The 18272-nt window shown below is 44.2% G+C and overlaps 1 protein-coding gene and 1 long non-coding RNA gene across 2 annotated transcripts in view; one reads left to right on the top strand and one right to left on the bottom strand.

The window, feature by feature from the left end:
- Positions 1–8577, top strand: part of LOC145982668 (uncharacterized) — a 19226-nt gene extending 10649 nt beyond the window's left edge. The window contains exons 3-6 of the mRNA XM_083116038.1: positions 627–764; positions 4900–5052; positions 6170–6314; positions 8558–8577. Of these exons, the coding sequence (XP_082972164.1) occupies positions 627–764; positions 4900–5052; positions 6170–6314; positions 8558–8577 (456 nt within the window). The remainder of the gene's footprint in view (positions 1–626; positions 765–4899; positions 5053–6169; positions 6315–8557) is intronic.
- LOC145982662 (uncharacterized) overlaps positions 1–18272 on the bottom strand; it is a 277107-nt gene that overhangs the window by 117425 nt on the left and 141410 nt on the right. The gene's annotated exons all lie outside the window — the stretch shown is intronic.

Here is an 18272-nt window from a genome sequence, read left to right as displayed (position 1 = left end):
CAAGCGAAAGCGAGACGCGACACGCAAGCGACACGAGAGCGAAACGAAAGCGACAAAAAAGCGACAAGCGAAAGCGTGACGCGATACGGAACAACACGAAAGCGACAAGCGACACGAAAGCGACAAGCAAGCAACACGCGACACCAAAGCGACAATAAAGCTACACGAATGCGACAAGAAAGCAACACAAAGGCGACAAGAGAAAGCGAGGCGCGACACGAGAGCGACAAGAAAGCGACAATCGAAAGCGAGACGCGACACGCAAGCGAAACGAAAGCGACAAGAAAGCGACACGAAGACCACAAGCGAAAGCGAGACGCGACACGAGAGCGACACGTAGAGTACACGCAACACCAAAGCGACACGAAGTGACACGAAAGCGACAAACGAAAGCGAGACGCGACACGCAAGCGACACGAAAGCTACAAGCGAAAGAGAGACTCGACACGCAAGCGACACAAAAGCGACACGAAAGAGGCACAAGAACGACTCGAGAGCGACGCGACACAAAAGCGACAGGACAGTCACACGAAAGCGAAAGGAAAGCGAGACGAAAGCGACTAGAGAAACGACACGAAAGCAAAAAAAGCCACACGCGACACTAAAGCTACACGAAAGCGACAAGCGAAAGCGAGACGCGAAACGCAAGCGACACAAAAGCGACACGAAAGAGGCACAAGAGCGACTCGAGAGCGACGCGTCTCGAAAGCGACAGGATAGTCACACGAAAGCAAAAGGAAAGCTACAAGAAAAACAACACGAAAGCAACAAGAAAGCGACACGCGACACCAAAGCGACAACAAAGTTACACGAAAGCGACACGAAAGCGACAAGCAAAAGCGTGACGCGACGCGGAACAACACGAAAGCGACAAGCGACAAGAAAGGAACAAGAAAGCGACACGACAACGACAAGCGACACGAAAACGAGACCCGACACGAAAACGACACAACAGCACACGAAAGCGACACGAAGGCTACACGCAACACCAAAGCGACACGAAAGCGACACGAAAGCTACAAGCGAAAGCGAGACGCGACACGCAAGCGACACAAAAGCGACACGAAAGAGGCACAAGAGCGACTCGAGAGCGATGCGACACGAAAGCGACAGGACAGTCACACGAAAGGAAAGCGAGACGAAAGCGACAAGAAAAACGACACGAAAGCAATAAGAAAGAGACACGCGACACCAAAGCGACAAAAAAGCTACACGAAAGCGACATGAAAGCGATAAGCAAAAGCGTGACGCGACACGGAACAACACGAAAGCGACAAGCGACACGAAAGCGACACCAAAGGGACAAGAAAGCGATACACAACACGATAGCGACACGACAACGACAAGCGACACGAAAACGAGACCCGACACGAAAAGGACACGACAGCACACGAAAGCGACACGAAGGCTACACGCAACACCAAAGCGACACGAAAGCGACACGAAGGCGACAAGCGAAAGCGAGGCGCGACACGCAATCGACACAAAAGCGACACGAAAGAGGCACAAGAGCGACTCGAGAGCGATGCGACACGAAAGCCACAGGACAGTCGCACGAAAGCGAAAGGAGAGCGAGACGAAAGCGACAAGAAAAACGACACGAAAGCAACAATAAAGCGACACGCGACACAAAAGCGACAAGAAAGTTACACGAAAGCGACATGAAAGCGATAAGCAAAAGCGTGACGCGACACGGAACAACACGAAAGCGACAAGCGACACGAAAGCGGCACCAAAGGGACAAGAAAGCGACACGCAACACGATAGCGACACGACAACGACAAGCGACACGAAAACGAGACCCGACACGAAAACGACACGACAGCACACGAAAGCGACATGAAGGCTACACGCAACACCAAAGCGACAAGAAAGCGACACGAAGGCGACAAGCGAAAGCGAGACGCGACACGCAATCGACACGAAAGAGGCACAAGAGCGACTCGAGAACGATGCGACAAGAAAGCCACATAACAGTCGCACGAAAGCGAAAGGAGAGCGAGACAAAAGCGACAAGAAAAACGACACGAAAGCAACAAGGAAGCGACAAGAAAGCTATACGAAAGCGACGAGCGAAAGCGAGACGCGACACGCAAGCGAAACAAAAGCAACACGAGAGAGGCACAAGAGCGACAAGAAATCGATACAAAGGCGACACGAAAGCGACAAGCGAAAGTGCGACGCGACACGCAAGCGACAAGAATGGGACATGAAAGCGATAAACGAAAGCGACAAGCGAAAGTGCGTCGCGACACGCAAGCGACAAGAAAGCGACAAGAAAGTGACTCGAAAGCGACAAACGAAAGCGAGACGCGACACGCAAGCGAAACAAAAGCGACACGAAAGAGGCACAAGAGCGACTCGAGAGCGACGCGACACGAAAGCGACAGGACAGTCACACGAAAGCGAAAGGAAAGCGAGACGAAAGCGACAAGAGAAACGACAAGAAAGCAAAAAAGCGACTCGCGACACCAAAGCGACAAGAAAGCTACACGAAAGCGACAAGCGAAAGCGAGACGCGAAACGCAAGCGACACAAAGAGGCACAAGAGCGACTCGAGAGCGAGGCGACACGAAAACGACAGGATAGTCACACGAAAGCAAAAGGAAATCTACAAGAAAAACAACACGAAAGCAACAAGAAAGCGACACGCGACACCAAAGCGACAACAAAGTTACACGAAAGCGACACGAAAGCGACAAGCAAAAGCGTGACGCGACGCGGAACAACACGAAAGCGACAAGGGACAAGAAAGCGACACGCCAGCGACACGACAACGACAAGCGACACGGAAACGAGACCCGACACGAAAACGACACGACAGCACACGAAAGCGACACGAAGGCAACACGCAACACCAAAGCGACACGAAAGCGACACGAAAGCTCCAAGTGAAAGCGAGACGCGACAATTAACAACACGAGAGCGACAAGCGACACGAAAGCGACACGACAACGACAAGCGACACGACAACGAGACGCGACACGAAACCGACACGAAGGCGAGAACCGACAGGAAAGCAAGACGCGACACGAAGGCGACACGCAATAACAAAGAGACACGAAAGCGACACGAAAGCGACAAGCGAAAGGGAGACGCGATACGCAAGCGACAAGAAAGCGACAAGCGACACGAAAACGAGACGCGACACGAAAACGAGACGCGACACGAAAACGACACGAAGGCGAGAAGCGACACGAAGACGAGAAGCGACACGAACGCGACACGCAATACCAAAGTGACACGAAAGCTACAAGCGAAAGCGAGACGCGAGACGCGACACGTAAGCGACAAGAAGGCGACAAGAAAGCGACAAGCGAAAGCATGACGCGACACGGAACAACCCGAAAGCGACAAGCGACACAAAGGCGACACGAAAGCAACAAGAAAGCGACACGCGACACCAAAGCGACAAGAAAGTCACTCGAAAGCGACACGAAAGCTGCAAGCGAAAGCGTGACGCGACACGGAACAACACGAAACGGACAAGCGACACGAACAAGCGACATTCGACACGACACGAAAGTCGACACGAACACGACACGCGACACGAAAACGACACGAAGCGACACGAAAAGCGAGCACGTACGCGACACGCAATACCGAAAGTGACACGAATGCGACACGAAAGCGAGACGCTAGACCGAACGCTGACACGACAAGCGACATAAGCGACAGCGAGCGACAGCTAGACGCGAGACGCGACGCTTAAGCGACATGAAGCGAAACGAAAGCGACAAGCGAAAGCGCAGCGACGCGACGCCTTAAGCGACAAGAAAGCGAAACGACAGCGACAAGCGAAAGCGACAATCGAAAGCGAGACGCGACACGCAAGCGACACGAAGAGCGACAAGAGAGAAGCTACGCGATACGCAAGCGACACGAAAGCGACATGAAAGCGACAAGCGAAACTGCGACGCGACACGCAAAGCGACATAGAAAGCGACACGCAAGCGACACGAGCGAAACGGAGAGACACGCAACACCAAGCGACACAAAGCGACACGAAGAGACAGCGACAAGCGCGACGCGACACGCAATGCGACAAAAGCGACAGAAAGAGGCACGAGCGGAACGAATCGAAGCGATCACGAAAGCACAGACATCGACTCAACTAAAGCGAAGGAGCGAGACAAAAGCGACAAGAAAAACGACACGAAAGCACACAAGGAAAGCCGACAAGGCAAGCGACAAGAAAGCTACACGAAGCGAGGCGACGAAGCGACACGCAAGCGACACAAAGCGACACGAGAGAAGGGCAAAGGAGCGACACGAAGCGACAAGAAAGGCGACACGAAGAGCGACAACGAAAGCGACAAGGCGAAGTGCGACGCGACACGCAAGCGACAAGAATGGGACATGAAAGCGACAAACGAAAGCGACCAGCGAAGAGCGACCGAAGCGACAAGGCAAGCGAGCAGAAGAGCGACAGAGAGCGAGGCGACGAACGACGACGATCGTCACAGCGACACGCAAACACGAAAGTCACACAAAGCAACACGAAAGCTACAGAAAACAACACGAAGCACCAAAGCGACACTCAAAGCGACCACAAGCGACAAAAGTTACACGAAGCGGAAGCAAAGCAAGTGACGCGACGCGGAACAACACGAAAGCGACAAGCGACACGAAAGGACAAGAAAGCGACACGCAACACGATAGCGACACGACAACGACAAGCGACACGGAAACGAGACCCGACACGAAAACGACACGACAGCACACGAAAGCGACACGAAGGCAACACGCAACACCAAAGCGACACGGAAAGCGACACGAAAGCTCAAAGCGAAAGCGAGACGCGACACTTAACAACACGAAAGCGACAAGCGACACGAAAGCGACACGACAACGACAAGCGACACGACAACGAGACGCCGACACGAAACCGACACGAAGGCGAGAACCGACAGGAAAGCAAGACGCGACACGAAGGCGACACGCAATAACAAAGAGACACGAAAGCGACACGAAAGCGACAGCGAAAGGGAGACGCGATACACAAGCGACAAGAAAGCGACAAGCGACACGAGAACGAGACGCGACACGAAGGCGAGAAGCGACACGAACGCGACACGCAATACCAAAGTGACACGAAAGCGACAAGCGAAAGCGAGACGCGAGACGCGACACGTAAGCGACAAGAAGGCGACACGTAAGCGACAAGCGAAAGCATGACGCGACACGGAACAACACGAAAGCGACAAGCGACAAGAAAGCGACACGAAAGCGACATGCAACACGATAGTGACACGACAACGACAAGCGACACGAAAACGAGACGGACACGAAACCGACACGAAGGCGAGTAGCGACACGAAGGCGAGAAGCGACACGAACGCGACACGCAATACCAAAGTGACACGAAATCGACAAGCGAAAGCGAGACGCGAGACGCGAAACGTAAGCGACAAAAAGGCGACACGAAAGCGACAAGCGAACCGCGACGCGACGCTTAAGCGACAAGCAAGCGACACGAAAGCGACAAGCGAAGCGACATGCGAAAGCGACAAGCGAAAGCGACAAGCGAAAAGCGAGACCCGACACGCAAGCGACACGAGAGCGACAAGAGAAAGCGATACGCGATACGCAAGCGACACGAAAGCAACAAGAAAGCGACATGAAAGCGACAAGCGAAACTGCGACGCGACACGCAAGCGACAAGAAAGCGACACGAAGGCGACGAGCGAAAGCGAGACGCGACACGCAAGCGACACGAGAGCGAAACGGAGGCGACACGCAACACCAAAGCGACACCAAAGCGACACGAAAGCGACAAGCGAAAGCGACAAGCGAAAGCGTGACGCGACACGGAACAACTCGAAAGCGACAAGCGACAAAAAAGCGACATGAAAGCGACAAGAAAGCGACGCGCAACACAATAGCAACACGACAAGCGACACGAAAACGAGACGACACGAAAACGACACGACAGCGACACGAAACCGACACGAAGGCGACGCGCAATCCCAAAGCGACACGCAAGCGACACGAAAGCGACAAGCGAAAGTGCAACGCGACCCGCAAGCGACACGAAAGCGACAATCGAAAGCGAGACGCGACACGCAAGCGACACAAAAGCGACAAGAAAGCGACACGAAGGCGACAAGCGAACGTGCGACGCGACACGCAAGCGACAAGAAAACGACACGGAAGCTACAAGCGAAAGCGACGAACGCAAGCAACAAGAAAGCGACACGAAGGCGAAAGGAAAGCGAGACGAAAGCGACACGAAAGCGACAAGCGAAAGCGAGACGCGACACGCAAGCGACACGAGAGCGAAACGAAAGCGACAAAAAGCGACAAGCGAAAGCGTGACGCGACACGGAACAACACGAAAGCGACAAGCGATACGAAAGCGACAAAAAGCGACACGCGACACGAATGCTACAAAAACGACAAGAAAGCGACACGAAAGCGACACGAAGGCGACACGCGACGCGAAGGCGACACGCGACGCGAAAACAACAAGCGACACCAAAGTGACACGAAAGCGAAACGAAAACGACGAGCGATAAGAAACCGAGACGCGACACGAAAGCGACAGGACAGCCGCACGAAATCGAAAGGAAAGCGAGACGAAAGCGACAAGAAAAACGACGCGAAACCAACAAGAAAGCGACACGCGATACCAAAGCGACACGAAAGGGACACGAAAGCGTTACGATCAAGCGACACAAAAGCGACACGAAAGAGGCACAAGAGCGACTCGAGAGCGACGCGACAGGACAGTAACACGAAAGCGAAAGGAAAGCGAACGAAAGCAACAAGAAAAACGACACGAAAGCAACAAGATAGCAACACGCGACACCAAAGCGACAAAAAGTCACTCGAAAGCGACACGAAAGCGACAAGCGAAAGCGTGACGCGACACGGAACAACACGAAAGCGACAAGCGACACGAAAGCGACACGAAAGCGACAAGAAAGCGACACGCAAAACGATAGCGACACAACAACGACAAGCGACACAAAAGCGACACGCAACACCAAAGCGACACGAAGGCGACACGCAACACGAAATAGACACGAAAGCGACAAGCGAAAGCGAGACGCGACACGCAATCGACACGAAAGCGACACGAAATAGGCACAAGAGCGACTCGAGAGCGACGCGACACGAAAGCGACACAAAGGCGACACGCGACAGGAAAGCAACACGAAAGCTACAAAAAACGACAAGAAAGCAACACGAAAGCGAAGTCGAAACGAAAACGAGACACGTCACGAAAGCGACTCTAAGGAGACACGCGACACGAAACCGACACGAAAGCGAGACGCGACAAGAAAGCGAGACGCGAAACGAGAGCGACACGAGAGTGACAAGATGGCGACACGGAGGCGACAGGAAAGCGACACGAAAGCGTCAAGAAAGCGACACGCGACCCCAAAGCGACAACAAAGCGACAAGCAAAAGTGCGACGCGACACGCAAGCGACACGAAAGCGACAAGCGAAAGCGAGACGCGACACGAATGCGACAAGCGAAAGCGAGACGCGACACGCAAGCGACACGAAAGCGACAAGAAAGCGACACGCGACACGAAAGAGTGTCGCGTTACGATTTCGCTTGTCGCTTTCTGTTCGCTTGTCGCTCTCGTGTCCCTTTCGTTTCGCTCACGTGTCGCGTCTCGCTTACGCGTCGCTTTCGTGTCGCTCTCGTGTCGCTTTCGTGTCGCGTCTCGCTTTCGTGTCGCTTGTTGCTTTCTTGTCGCTCTCGTGTCGCTTTCGTATCGCTTTCGTGTCGCGTCTCGCTTTCGTGTCGTGTATCGCTTTCGTGTCGTCTGCCTTTTTGTGTCGCTTTCGTATCGCTTTCTTGTCGATTTTGTCGATTTTGTCGCTTTCGTGTCGCTTTCCTGTCGCTCTCGTGTCGCTTTCGTGTCACGTGTGGCTTTCATGTCGCTTTCTTGTCGCTGTCGTGTCGCGTGTTGCCTTCGTGTAGCTTTCCTGTCCCTCTCGTGTCGCGTCTTAGTAGTGGTATTTACGGTACTATAAACCCACGAAAGTATGAACCCCCCTCCAGCAGATTTGCTTACACTTAAAACTTGCTCAACATGCCCATATGAGCTTTTTGCTCTAGTGTGGAACCCCCGTTTAATCTAAGATTTTTGTAAAAATGCCCTCGGGAATATTTCGGAAAGTATGACCCCCCTCAGATTGATTTGCCTATACTTACAAAAGGCACTTCTGTGAGATTGTTGTCCATAAATTTGTTAAAAATATGCCCCTTTTGATATTTTTTGATATCTTAAGTATAGTGACTGCTATAGTGCCCTAGCAGGTATAGATTTTAAAATTTTGTTAATATTACACTTTTCAGAAAATTCTATTTATAAAAATTAGGCATTTACAGCTTAAGTATTGCATATATCAGGAAAATTATAGAGACATAAAATGTAGAGAATCATGCCTAGAATATGCCTACAAAATTTCAAGTCTCCAGTACTGATAGTTTATGAAAAATCTCAAATTCAAAAAATTATCGATTTTTTAACAAAACTTCTAAACAGCCTCTAGATTTCAAATATGCAACCCCCATGCACCTATCTTGAAAAATAGGCGAGTTATTTAAGATCTAGAGAACAACAAGAGATTTTTGAAAAATTATAGAGATCAAAAAGTTGCATCTTGCCATGCCCAGGCCAAAGCAACAAACCCCATGTCTCTAGGATTCATGGTTCCAGAGATAATCAAAATCCAAAAAATTATCGATTTTTTCAAAATTTGAGTATGTTGCTCTGGGGAACATGCAGAGTCACCCCATAAAATATTACTGGCCTAGGATCAAAATTAGTGAAAATTGCAAAAATAAAATAATCGATTTTTTCAAAATTTGAGTATGTTGCTCTGGGGAACATGCAGAGTCACCCCATAAAATATTACTGGCCTAGAATCAAAATTAGTGACAGAATGCAGAAACAAAAATTATAATAGGGCTTGGATACAGCTACCAGCCACTATATTTTTATTTTGAACACAGCACTTAAAACTAAGCCAAGATGCACCCCCCACCCACCCCCACCCACACCCACCCACACCCACCCACATACACACCCACCCCTACCCACCCCCAACCCACCCCCACACCCACCCACCCACATCCATACATATTTACTTCCCGGCACACTTCTATTGCATCATGTTGTGCAATATTAATTGATTAAATGGTTATGACATAATGTGCTGATGTGGTGTTTTCTGATTGGCTAAAGCAAGCAAGGTTTTGATTGGTCCGACAAAACTATAAAAGCCAGGGCACAGTGCAGATTCTTCACCATTGCTGGATCGGCAGTGGAACCCACAAGTGGGGGATAGAACCTGAACAGGCTCCACCAAAGTATAGGAGACTTGAAGCATATAATTTGGCGGAATAACCCAAGTAAGGTCATAGAGACAATATACACTGATGCAATAAAAGCCAATTTTTGGCAGGGGGGCCAAAGTGGTTCCTAAATACAAAATAATTAATATCTCAAGAACTAATTGACATAGAGCTATGCAGTTTTTTTTGTCTGCACTGGAATAACCCAAGTAAGGTCATAGAGACAATATACACTGATGCAATAAAAGCCAATTTTTGGCAGGGGGGCCAAAGTGGTTCCTAAATACAAAACTCAAGAACTAATTGACATAGAGCTATGCAGTTTTTTTTGTCTGCACTGAACTCAACTGATCCAGCATAGAGTTTTGATTTGAACCCCAGGAAATTGTATATAAATACCAAAGCCAAAAATATTAAGTGTATACACACATATACACATACACACACATACAAAGCACAGTGCTGAATCCAACTGATATTTTTTATCCAGCATAGAATTTTCATTTGAAACCCAGGAAATTGTATATAATAAACAACAACAAAAATGCCGAATCAAAAATATTGTAATCAATGCAATAAGAATATATCCAGCCCCAATTGGGCCAAGCACCAAAAAATTTGTAACCCGGACAAATACAGAACTCCCACAAAAATTTGCCCCAAATGCAATAGAAAATATAACATGGAATATTTCACATATAAACATAAAGATACTTGCTCTGCACAATCATCAACATCTGGTCTGAAAAGAAAGCACGAAGCACCTCTTAATGCCAGAGCAGCAAAGCAGCCACGCCATGAACCTATCCGTAGCAGTTTTAATGGCCAATTAAGGGATCACCGGTTTGTATCAGAGCCAAGATGCGGCATTGAGAATTTCTTGAACAGTATAAATTCTGATCTCCAGGCAATTCTAAATGTACAAAATGGCTCTTATAAGCTTTCTCTCAAATTGTTTATACAATATAAGAAGCCAAACGCTACAAAATTTACACATCCCCACATAACAGAAACTGTACCGGTATATTCAAATGCAAATTTAGACACAATAATAAGCAGATTGATGGATCAATTGAATATTAAACACTCTGAATTTGCAGCAAAAGAGTCAGGATGGAGCCTATGCGGTTCATCACACAAGTTATATGTTAATATTTCTGAATTCAGCCCATTAAAAGGTTCTACATATCTGCCATTACCTGCCAATATTAAAAACAGAAGAGCCGTGGTTAATATAGAAAATACCGACCAGAAATGTTTTCTGTGGTGTATATTAGCTGCTTTGTTTCTAGTTTCAAGGAATCCTCAGAGAATAAGTTATTACAAACAGCATGAACATATTTTTGACGAGGCAATGGAGGGTTTAGAATATCCAATGTCTGTTCAGAATATTGATAAATTTGAAAAAAGGGCCAGGCATATCAATGGCAAACAATTATCTATTAATGTATTTACTTGTTCCACTGGCAATTGCTTGATAGCACCTCTCAGAATCAGTAAAATTGATGATGAATCTGCTATTCCGATTGATCTGCTCTTAATTGAAGGGGATGGCACATATCATTACACTCTGATACATAATCTTGAAGCTTTGGTGAGAACACAACTAGACAAAACTCATAAAATATTTAAGTTGTGCAGAAGATGTTTAACTGTATTTGATGGTCAAAAAATGGTGAAGGGGGTTCGGGAAGAGAATGCAGAAATTGCTAAAAACAAGTTAATTGAGCATCTGAAATACTGTGGGAACCATAAACCTGTTCATATGGTGATGCCCAATCCAAGTGAAAATTGCAAATTCAAAAAGTCTGAAGCCTTGTTGGAACACCCAGCATATATTGTCTGTGATTTTGAATCGAACGTCAACCTGTTGAATTCTGCAATCCAGATCCCGAGGAATCTTCAAGTACACCATACCAGCTACATGAACCTTCCAGTTTTTGTTATGTGGTTGTACAGGATGGTATTGTTACTAAAAAAGATTTATACATGGGACCAAATGCCATCAAAATATTTGCACATAGAATAGAAAATGAGTGCCGTGACATAGCATATAACATTTTATTAAAATCAAAACCCATGTTGCCTTTAACAGAGGAACAGATTGAAGATTTCAACAATGCAGAAAAATGCCCGGTATGTGATTCTGAATTTTCAGATGCAAATATCAAGGTTCATCACCATTCTCATACAGATGGTAAATTCTTAATGGCCCTGTGTAATAGCTGCAATATTAAGATCAAGAGACCAAGATTTATCCCCATATTTTGCCATGGAGCATCTAATTATGATTTCCATCATCTGATCAGGTACGAGGGGTTTGACAAGCAGAATTTAAATATTTTAGCTGAAAATGATGAGAAATATATATCTATTAGCAAGATAATTAAAGTTGATGGTGTTCCTATTCACATAAGATTTCTTGATTCTTACAGATTTTTATCTGCTAGCCTGGCTACACTGGCCACTCAATTATCTGATGAACAATTCAAAATCACACGTGCATCGTTTCCAAATCAGGACCTGAAATTAATTAGGCGGAAGGGTGTATATCCATATGACTATGTTACAGATTTTTCTAAATTTGATGAGTGTTCCCTGCCACCACAAGAAGAGTTTTACAGCAGAATCAGAGGATCTGGAATCACTGATGAAGATTATCACCGTGCCCAGTTGATGTGGGACAATTTAAATTGCCAGACATTTGGTGATTATCACATGGCATATTTAAAACTTGATGTCACCCTCTTAGCTGATATATTGCAAGCATTCAGAAAATCTTCCATGCAAAATTATAGACTGGATCCAGTATATTTTTACAGTGCCCCGGGCCTAGCATGGGCTGCAACGTTTTTGAACACTAACATGCATTTGGATCTGATAAACGATCAAGATAAGTATCTGTTTATGGAGGAATGTATAAGAGGGGGGATGGTGCAATGTTCCCAGAGATATGCCAGAGCAAATAACAAGCATATGCCTGATTATGATCCAGCACGGCCATCAAATTATATACTGTATGTAGATGCAAACAGCCTCTATGGTCATGCCATGATGCAAAAACTGCCATATTCAGGGCTTGAATGGGTTGAAGATTTCAATATTGAGAATCTTAAGAATTTTGATGACAGTGAATATGGCCTATTCTTAGAGGTTGATCTGACAATTCCTGATGATTTGCACAAAAAATTTTCTGATCTGCCCCCAATTCCCGAGGTTCAGTGCTCACCTGGCTCTAAACAGAAGAAGCTCATGATGACTCTGGAGCCGAAACAAGGCTATGTTACATATTACAAAAATCTTCAGTTCCTGATGAAACATGGTGTTCAAGTGACCAAAGTTGGCAAAGTTTTGAGGTTCAAGCACTCAGAATGGTTGAAACCATACATTGATACAAATACAGAGCTTCGAACATCTGCAAAGAGCCAATTTGATAAGGGCTTGTTTAAATTAATGGTGAATTCAGTGTATGGCAAAACAATTGAAAATGTCAGAAAACATACCGATGTTAAAATAATTACTGACCCCAGCCGGAGCAAAAAATTGGTTGCAAAGCCCAACTTCAATTATAGAAGAATTTATGATGAGCACATGGCACTTTTCAACATGATGAAAACAAAGATTAAGTTTGATAAACCTATTTATGTAGGGGCTGTGATATTGGAATTGTCCAAATTACATATGTTAACATTGTATTATGATGTGCTGAAACCTTTTTATGGTGATCGTGTAAAATTATTGTACATGGACACGGATAGTTTTATTCTTGATATTCAAACAGAAGATGTTTATCAAGATATGGCACAGTCTGAATTGTTTCAATACTTTGATACCAGTGAACATACAAGAATTCAACCCCACAACAAAAAGGTGCCTGGCAAGTTAAAAGATGAGACATGTGGTGATGTTATTGTGGAATTTGCTGGGTTAAGTGCCAAGGTGTACAGTTTTAAAACATGTAGTGCTGTTGTCAAAAAAGCCAAGGGTATTGGCAGAGTTACTGTGGAAAAAGATCTTGTATTTGAAGATTATAAAAATTGCATCAAATCCCAGAATTCAATCAGAACATCAGAAAATAGAATTCAGAGTGAGGATCACTTGTTGACTTCAAATGTTGTAAGAAAAGTGGCCCTGGACCTACATGATGATAAGAGATGCATTTTATCATGTGGCATACATACTTTACCTTGGGGGCATTGTGACCTGAGAAGTGATAAACAATGCCCAATTACAGAGCATGATTTGAAATAAATAAACATGCCTATGAACTTATTTGGGTTCAAAAAACAGGCTATTATGGAGCTGCCAACACCCCAACCCTCTTCTGATATGCTGTCTAAACTGAGTGGCTTGTTAATTATTCATCTGAACAGCATACTTACAGATGTTGATGATGAAACAGGCAAAACATTGTACATATTTAACAATAATTTAAATCATTACCAATTACCTGTAGGTGGTCAATTGCAATTTATTACAACCCCTGAGGGTGATGTCAAGATTTCAGTAGGGAGAAATATTTATAGAATCAAGCACTCAAACATGGTTTCTGGCACTGTATATACTGTTTCTGCTGGTGACTGCTTATATATTGAAGTCCCTGGATCCTATGACAAGCTTATACCCTTTTTTATAGAATTAAGAATTAGATACTCTATAATAAATAACCATTAAAAGAAAATGCCTAATGATATATTTGGCCATACAAGACATGAAGATCACAGTGATGAGATTCTGATGCTTGATGTCAGAGTCAAGAAATTGAGAAGTGATTTACAAGCTTTACAAACCACACTCAATGCCAGTCTTCAACTAGAAATTACAAATTTGCAATCACAATGCATGGACCCTCTTCTTAAAATTGATTCTGAACTCAAATTATTGCTTCAGAAATATACTGATCTGGCAACATTGGATAATTTTCAAAGTTTAGAAGAAGCTGTAGCAGCTCTTCAAGCCAAATTTAAGACCCAGGCTACCAACTCCGAGCAATTGAAACAACAATTGGAAGAGCAGATAAATAATGTCCAGGCACAGCTCCAAACAATTGTCAAAAGCATAAAATCACAAGAAGATTTTGATCTAGTGATTTCCACTCTAAAAGAACAGATTCAATCACTCCAAATACCTAATCTGGACCCTCTGAACAATGCCATAGCCGAGGTTAAAGAAAAAATTGAGACACTTGAAAATTTTATGAACAATTTGCCATCTTCTGATGCTTTGAGTGCAATAACTCGGAGTGTTGCAAACATCAAGCTGCAACTTGAAACATATGAAGATTTTGGAAAAATTCAAAGTTCCATAACCCATCTTGAAGGTACAATAGCAGCAGTGCAAAGTGATTTGGCAAATGTACTAGAATCTCGCCTGCCCGGTATTGTAGACACACTTGTTAGTGTCCAGCACCAAATCACAAAGCTTGAAAACCTCAACACTGAATCTGAGCTATCTCATTTTCATCACTTGATAGATGATATCCAAACAAAACTTGAAATTTTACAACAATCCACACCCTCTCAGGCAGATATAGCCCTGCTCCAAAATGCTATGCAAAATGTGGCTGATGCTTCTGAATTAAACAATGTGAAATTGGCACTTGAATCTTTGCAGAATACAGTATCAAATCTTCCCACATCACAGGAACTTAAAAATATAAAGAGGGCAGTGAATCGCATATTGAAATCAGAAGATATCAAGAATATCCAGGCAGAGATCAAACAACTCACTCAGACAGTGGCCACTCTTCCAACCAATCAACATATTAATGAACTGCATGCCCTGTTTGAGGATATCAGAAGACAGGTCCATGATCTTACTGCTCAAAATTCAAAATTGGCAGTTGTTGAAAATTTGCAACAAATTGTAGCTAATATCAAGCAGCAGCTAGGGACCATGGAATCCAATCAAGCAAATGCTCTGTCTGTTTTTGCCACACAGCTTCAAGAGATTGTGCAACAATACAAGAAACTTGTTGTGGACATAAAGATCAAGCCAGGCCATGATGATGTTGTTAGGACCATCAATGAGCACCTTGAATCTGTAACAAGCAGATTGCTCACAGCAGAAAAGGAAATAACAGGCATAATCGAGAATCCAAAACATACAGTAATTCTTGAATTGTACAGCATCCCCAACAAAGAATATGATTCACCATTTACACCAGGTGGCAAAATATATATGCTGTCCCCTGCACAATTTTATTACCAGTTTTTTGTTGGGGGCACATTGAGACCAATCAAGATCAAATATTGGCTTCAACCACAGGCACACCACTACCCTACCTTATCAATAACAAATGCTGAGAACAAAGTAAAAATCACCAGTGTAGAATTGGAGGATTTTACAGATCCCAATACATTAGAAACAGCCTATACTGAAGATGATGGCACTTTGGAATTTAAAATACAAATAGGGGACAAATTATATTTAGAAAATCCTGCAGTCTCAGCTGCTGAACACCCCATAGTTGCAATATTCTTGTTTACATATTATGTCTAGAGAAATTATTGTTGATGAATTACACAGACAAGCCCGACATAATTATAAGAGACTCCCAGTAGTCACAAAGGGCATAGATGATTTATGGCAGAGCGACTTGATTGAGTTGGCAAGTGGACAGCTGAAAAACTTAGACAAAATCAACAAGGGCTACAAGTATCTACTCACTGTAATAGACACATTTTCAAAATTTGCCTGGGCTGTGCCACTCAAATCCAAGACTGGGGCATGTGTTACAGAAGCCATCAGAACAATCATCAATCATTCAGGAAGATCCCCGCGCTATTTGCAAACAGATAATGGCAAAGAATTTTATAATTCAGTGTTCCAACAATTTATTAAAAGCCAGTCAATACAACATTACTCGAGTTACAGTGATCTCAAAGCCTCAATTGTAGATTGATTCAACAGAACCTTAAAAAATCTTATGTATAAACAATTTACCCTTCAAGGTAATTATAAATGGCTTAATATTCTTCCAGAACTTCTACATAAATATAACAACTCTGTCCATTCTACAATCAACATGAAACCCTCTGAAGTAACTTCATCTGATGAGCAAAAATTGATCAGCACTGTTTATTATCCTAGATACCAGCCAACAACAAGAAGGGCCAAATACAGGGTGGGGGATCAAGTAAGAATCAGCAAATATAAGCACTTATTCAAAAGAGGCTTTACAAGAAACTGGAGCACCGAATTATTTACAGTGGTTCAAGTTAAACCCGGGACCCTTAACACATATATAATAAAGGATCACCGAGGAGAAATTCTCAAAGGCAGGTTCTATGAACAAGAGCTCAGCAAAACTAAACAGCCTGACACATATCTCATAGAAAAAATCATCCGCAGAAAAGGCAACAAGTTATTTGTCAAATGGCTGGGTCATCCGGAAAACAGCTGGATCGATGCAGACAAAGTGATAATATGAGCACCTGGGATGTTATAAAGAGGCTGCCAGAACCTGAACAACAGAATAAGAGAAATGGCAACTTGCTGCCTGATAATATTAGGTGTCTTATTGTTGGGCCATCTGCTTGTGGTAAAACTACACTAATGGTTGATAATTTTTTATTGGCACCCAACTGGTTAGACTGGAAAAACAGGCACTTGTATATCTTCTCTAAGAGCTTGGAACAATTAAAATATCAGCAGCTGATGAAGCTATATGATGGATTGGATATTGCCACTTTTGAATCAGATGTTAAGCCACTTCATGAATGTCTCGATAATTCTGTCGTTGTGTTTGATGACATTATACTGGATAATCAAAACAAGGTTAGAAATTTCTTTACACAGGGCCGGCACAAAAACATTGATTGCTTCTACCTGGCACAGACTTTTTCAAAAATACCGAAGCAACTGATCCGAGACAACAGCAATTTTATATGTGTGTTTCATCAAGACCATACCAACCTCAAACACATACATGATGAATATGCAGGTGGAGACTTGAGCTACAATGATTTTTCTAAATTTTGCAGCAAGTGCTGGAACCAGGACAGTTATGGGTTTGTCACAATTGATCTTGATGTAGGGGACGGCTTTATACACCCCCACAGAGCAGATCTGTACATCAAATTTGATGTTGTAAAGCTCGATGGAACAGATTATCCGGCAAATTCAAATATAAGACTTGTAGACAATTTTGTGCCGCATCTGTTCTCTGAAATTGAGATCAGAAAACATGGTGTTGTTATAAACAGAATAGATTATCCCGGCATTACCTCCACAGCTTTGGCCACACTAAAATTATCCAAAACAGAGGCTTCATACTACAAAATAGGTGGATTTGAAGCTGGTGAGAAAATTTTATCTAAAAACCACACAGTACTGTTCCCTATGCGCCTGTTGCCAGGATTCTTCTCCGATTACGAAGATATCATGTGGAAGGGTGGTTTAAGAATCACATTTAGAAGAGCTGCAAATGATAACAATGCTTTGATGAGGTACAGCACAATAAACTCTACAGGAGAAGCTTTGCCTAATACCCTACCAGATGCAGGCAAGTGCATTATTCAGACTATGGAGCTAAGAATTCCTGTTGTTGAATATGAGGCCAGCTATGCTCTTAAATACAAAGCTGATATCCTAAAAAATCCACAGATTCCTCTGCAATTTTATACATATCAATGCGTACAGAAGCCCGCATCTGGTTCTTATTATGAGTTTGATGCCACAAATTCATTCTCCAGTATTCAATACGACATGCCTGATTTTGTGGTAGTATTGTTTCAGACTGGAAGACACAATAATCAGGAAAAAAATTCAAGTAAATTTGATAACTGCAACATCAAGAACATTTATCTTAAAAATGGCAGAAATGAGGTCTTTCCTAGAGAAAATTACAATTTAGACATTTCCAAGGATGATTTCCTCAAATTATATGAGGCTTTTTCGGCTTTCAAGAGGGTCACTACTGGCAATACTGACATGTATTACACTCCAGAT

The sequence above is a fragment of the Lepisma saccharinum genome, unplaced genomic scaffold (assembly GCF_977018435.1).
Source record: "Lepisma saccharinum unplaced genomic scaffold, izLepSacc3.1 HAP1_SCAFFOLD_296, whole genome shotgun sequence".
NCBI classification, from domain to species: domain Eukaryota; kingdom Metazoa; phylum Arthropoda; class Insecta; order Zygentoma; family Lepismatidae; genus Lepisma; species Lepisma saccharinum.
This window is presented reverse-complemented; position numbering and strand designations above follow the sequence as displayed.